Source organism: Coregonus lavaretus (assembly GCF_964263955.1).
Source record: "Coregonus lavaretus genome assembly, contig: HAP1_SCAFFOLD_413, whole genome shotgun sequence".
In the NCBI taxonomy this organism is placed as follows: domain Eukaryota; kingdom Metazoa; phylum Chordata; class Actinopteri; order Salmoniformes; family Salmonidae; genus Coregonus; species Coregonus lavaretus.
Window position 1 is genome coordinate 8,658 of NW_028164202.1, and position 4,837 is coordinate 13,494.

The window sequence follows — 4,837 nt, forward strand, 5'->3', positions numbered from 1 at the left end:
AGATAAAGCAAAGCAGTGCGATAAAAACAACAACACAGAGTTACATATGGGGTAAAAAAAAACAAAGATCTTCTTTGGGGAATCAATGTAGGCCACTGTAGATAGTCTAACCAAAGAGGAACACTTTCGAGATTATATATTTTTTAAAGTAATATTGTCAGGATTTTCTTCAGTGTCTTTGTTCTGTCTTCTGTCAGACACGTGATAGTTCTGCTCAGGCAAATCCAATGTCAGACATACTGTGATAGGACATGAGAGCACTAACTAGAAATGTTTACAGCAGCAAGCTCAGTTAATGTCATGCGGCTTGGAGTATGCATAGCCTACATTACAAGCTCAGTTAATGTCATGCGGCTTGGAGTATGCATAGCCTACATTACAAGCTCAGTTAATGTCATGCGGCTTGGAGTATGCATAGCCTACATTATAAAATTCACACATTTTCAGGGGCTTTCCAGTAGCTATGTTCTCTGCAACAAGCTGTTTGAGAAAAATAAGTCTACACCGAAACCTTTAATTATCTTTAAAAGAGTCCATAACATGAAATGATCTCCACTGTAACTCCTCCTGTATACTCTGCAGTTATGTCTGGTTATCTGCTAGCACTGAGCATCAGTCATGTCACCCTGTTCCGTTGAAGCAGATTGGTTTGATAGCTGAAGTTACTGAAGTTACTGAGGCTATGAGTCGTGTGTGTAAAAGCTGGCTGTGACTTGGAAACAACAGTAGAACAGAAGAACATCAGTCTACAGTGGAACTCAATGGATTGTGATTGCAGGGGGACCATGGCCCTTTCCTAAATAGCATCCTGTTCTCTTTATAGTGCACTACTTTGACTAGGGCCCATAGGCTTCCGATCTAAAGTAGTGCACTAGAAAGAGAATGGGTGCCATTTGGGACTCATGATGTGTCTGAAAGGAAGAAGTATCACTAATACAGAGAATGACAGACGAATGATGAGGAGTTCCCGCTGGCTGATACTGGACAAAACATTAGGAACACCTGCTCTTTCCATGGCATATACTGACCAGGTGAAAGCTATGATCCCTTATTGATGGCACTTGTTAAATCCACTTCAATCAGTGTAGATGAAGGGGAGGAGACAGGTTAAAGAAGGATTTTTAAGCCTCGAGACAATTGAGACATGGATTGTGTATGTGTGCCATTCAGAGGGTGAATGGGCAAGACAAAATATTGAAGTGCCTTTGAACGGGGTATGGTAGTAGGTGCCAGGCGCACCGGTTTGAGTTTGTCAAGAACTGCAACGCTGCTGGGTTTTTTACGCTCAACAGTTTCCCATGTGTATCAAGAATGGTCCACCACCCAAAGGACATCCAGACACCTTGTAGAGTCCATGCCTCGATGAATTGAGACCGTTCCGAGGGCAAAAGGGGGTGCAACTCAATATTAGGAAGGCGTTCCTAATGTTTGGTACACTCAGTGTATATTTCACCTATTTTCTTTGTTTAAAATTGAATTCAATATTTCTATCTAAAAGTGAGTCCTCTCTCACTCTGGTCTTCGATGAAACTGATATTGTGGGTCATACCATCACAATAATGTGGAACAATACCACTTACTGTTTCTTTAATATGGGATTCTTTAGCTAGACATCTGAAGGTATCTCATCAACATGTATTGTTTCTTTAATATGGGATTCTTTAGCTAGACATCTGAAGGTATCTCAACATGTATTGTTTCTTTAATATGGGATTCTTTAGCTAGACATCTGAAGGTATCTCATCAACATGTATTGTTCTTTAATATGGATTTCTTTAGCTAGACATCTGAAGGTATCTCATTGCAGTACAACAGAGTACAACAGTTACACATCAAAACTATTTCATAAGAAGAGAACACGAGTAAAGGTATACTTTGGACACATCACAATGAGTATACTTTAGGGTACACTTTCAGTACACTACTAGTGATGAAGACCAGGGCCTGGGGTTGACCACTATAGTGACTAGTGATGAAGACCATGGCCTGGGGTTGACCACTATAGTGATGAAGCTCATGGCCTGGGGTTGACCCCTATAGTGACTAGTGATGAAGACCATGGCCTGGGGTTGACCACTATAGTGACTAGTGATGAAGCCCATGGCCTAGGGTTGTGACTTGTCCTGTACTGTGTCCTTTATTGAAGACTATTTAATGAGCGTTGTAATGAATAGACCCCAACACACACTACAGCAGTAGAACATGTTGTCAGACTATCATCCTCTGTCTAATGATGAACCAGTTAAACACTGAGGGGGAATGAAAGGTGGAAGTGAGTCATTGGGGACAATCTGAATTTCATTTCTTTGATTCCTCGTATCCTCTCTCCTCACCACCTTCTCAAAACCCATCGGATTAGAAGGTCAGAGGGGAAGGACCTCTGGCCTTCTCATCCAATAGGTTTTGAGAAGAAGGTGAGGGGGAGAGAGGACGTGAGGAAGCAAGGAAATGCAATTGAGATTCTCCCCAATAGAAAGGTTGTGATGGTGGTTGGCACGCCCACGCGTCGCCTGTCAGTCAAACTGAACTTCAGCACCACGACGTTGGATAACTTCCCATGTAGCTCTACTCAACAGGCTACACAGAAAACACACTACTACTTTCACAACGTTCCTCCTCTTGTTTTGGTCACACCGTTCCTTATGAGGCCAGGGTGGGCAGTCTGTTGATTCACAGATCTTTAATGTATTGACATCTCATTCAGACTGTGTTCACTGGGCAAGCTCCGGTTGATATTTGACAGACTCGCCATGAGAGATTTCACCTTGTGCGCATAATAGTTCCTCAGATTGACAGAGGGCAGGTTTTCTTTGATCTCCTGGTGGAAGTCACAGCTGCGCATAGCGATCTCTAACTGTTTCTGTCTCTTGTAGAAGAGGGAGAACTTATTGAATATGAGCGTGATGGGAAGCACAACCACCAGGATGCCTGCGAGGATACAGGCTGAGGCCGTCATCTTGCCGGCTACAGACACCGGGACCACGTCTCCGTACCCCACCGTGGTCATGCTCACCGTCGCCCACCACCAGCATGCTGGGATGGTGGAGAAGTCCTCGCTGTCCTCCTTCTCCACGGTGTAGGCCATGACAGAGAAGAAGGACACGCCCACCGCCAGGTAGAGCAGCAGAAGCCCCACCTCTTTAGAGCTGTTTCTCAGCGTGGCGCCCAGAGAGCGCAGCCCCGTGGAGTGACGCGCCAGCTTCAGGATACGGAAGATCCTCATCAGCCGCAGCACCTGCGCCACGCGCCCCAGATTGGCTAACGCCGGGCTGCTCTCTGCCACCAGGTCAATGAGAAGCATCAGGTAGAACGGTAATATCGACACAAGGTCTATTAAGTTCAACGGATGCTTGAAGAAGGGGAGAAGATCTGGGGCTACTGTGAACCGGGCCGCCAGCTCCAAGGTGAACCAGCCGATACCAAAGTGTTCCACCGTCTCAAACCTGGGGTCCTCGTGGGGCGTCCCCTCCCTGTCCACCAGGGTAAACTCAGCCATACTGTTGACGCACATGGTGGCTATAGAACCCAACACTACCAGGATAGAGAGGATACTGATGAAGCGGCTGGCGATGGAGTACCCTGGGTTATCCAGCATTAGCCAGATCCGCCTGCGGACGATCCCCAGTGGCTGCTTGTCGAACTTAGCGGCGTCATTATAGAACTCTAGGATCTCGTCTAACGATGACGTGGTGCTGCCCTCCTCACTCCGGCAGTCGTCCCAGTCCTCCCCGCGGTCAGGATCCATCTTCCGGCAGTGGTAGGCGTTGCTGCAACATGAGTCGATGAAGAATTCATTGATGCCCCAGTACTCTATCTCCTGACTGAAGGAGAATATACACAGTTCTGCCATGACGTGGAGCCTCCCCGTGTTGTAGAAATTCAACACGTAAGGAAAGAGAGCCGGATTCCTATCGAAATAGAACTCTTTTCCCATGTCATCATAGTCATCGCAGAGCTCTAGTATTGACTCTTTTGATTGACAGCGTAACAGCCGTGCCAGCCGGGTCTCTGGGAAGCGAGACAGCGTGTTGGAGAGCAGTCTCTTCTTGAACCCTCCCACGTTGATGCGGATGGTGTGGTCCTCGTAGGCTGCTGTCAGCTCCTCCAGGCTCTGACCCGTCATGTCTGGCAAGGGGTGAGGGGACTAGGGAGAGGAGAAGTACCTGCAGACTGAGAGACAAAACAATGAGAGGAGGTAAAACCATCTCATTGCTTTGAGAGAGAAAATATTGACAGTCAGATATCATAACTGCTTTCTCCTGAATCCATTCCCTTCAGCAACCAGAACCAGCACAAAATATATAGGAAGAAATGGGCTATAGGCCTGTGAATATTTCTGCTGCTTTTTGGCGATTTGCTTTATCACGACAGTGTCTCTGAATGAGACCACACACTCCGGTCGTTTAGTAACATGTTGCGTCTTCATCACATTACAGCATCACTTTAGATTTCCTTCAAATCTCATGCCACGCTTGTGCGCACTTGCTACAAGTCAAACAATTGTGTTATTTTTTATCTTGGCTATGCTACCTCTATGCATTAAATAATACATCAATAAATGAATGGAATACTGTTGCATTATAACGGTACAATATATTACAAAACATGACATATTCCTTACTTTATTCAACGACCTTTTCCGAGTCTCCTACACAACGCGTCTGCATGTCGGCTCCACCGAGGGCATTGTGCTTCACGGAGCTGCTGAGCAACTTGGATAGACGTAGATCGATAGATGTCTCTCCTCTCTGTGCCTCCTCCTGTTAGCGTGGAAGACAGAAACAATGCTCTCTCTGTCTGTCTCTCTCTGTCTGTCACGCGTTACTGGCCAGATTAG

At 46.1% G+C, this 4,837-nt stretch overlaps 1 protein-coding gene across 1 annotated transcript; it reads right to left on the reverse strand.

The window, feature by feature from the left end:
* Positions 1 to 2,680: 2,680 nt before the first annotated feature.
* On the reverse strand, positions 2,681 to 4,123 carry LOC311117325 (delayed-rectifier potassium channel regulatory subunit KCNS2-like; the record flags this gene model as incomplete). The annotated part of the gene is made up of 1 exon (XM_084192287.1): positions 2,681 to 4,123. One exon carries the CDS (start codon positions 4,121 to 4,123, stop codon positions 2,681 to 2,683), a length of 1,443 nt encoding a protein of 480 aa, XP_084048413.1.
* Positions 4,124 to 4,837: the final 714 nt, after the last annotated feature.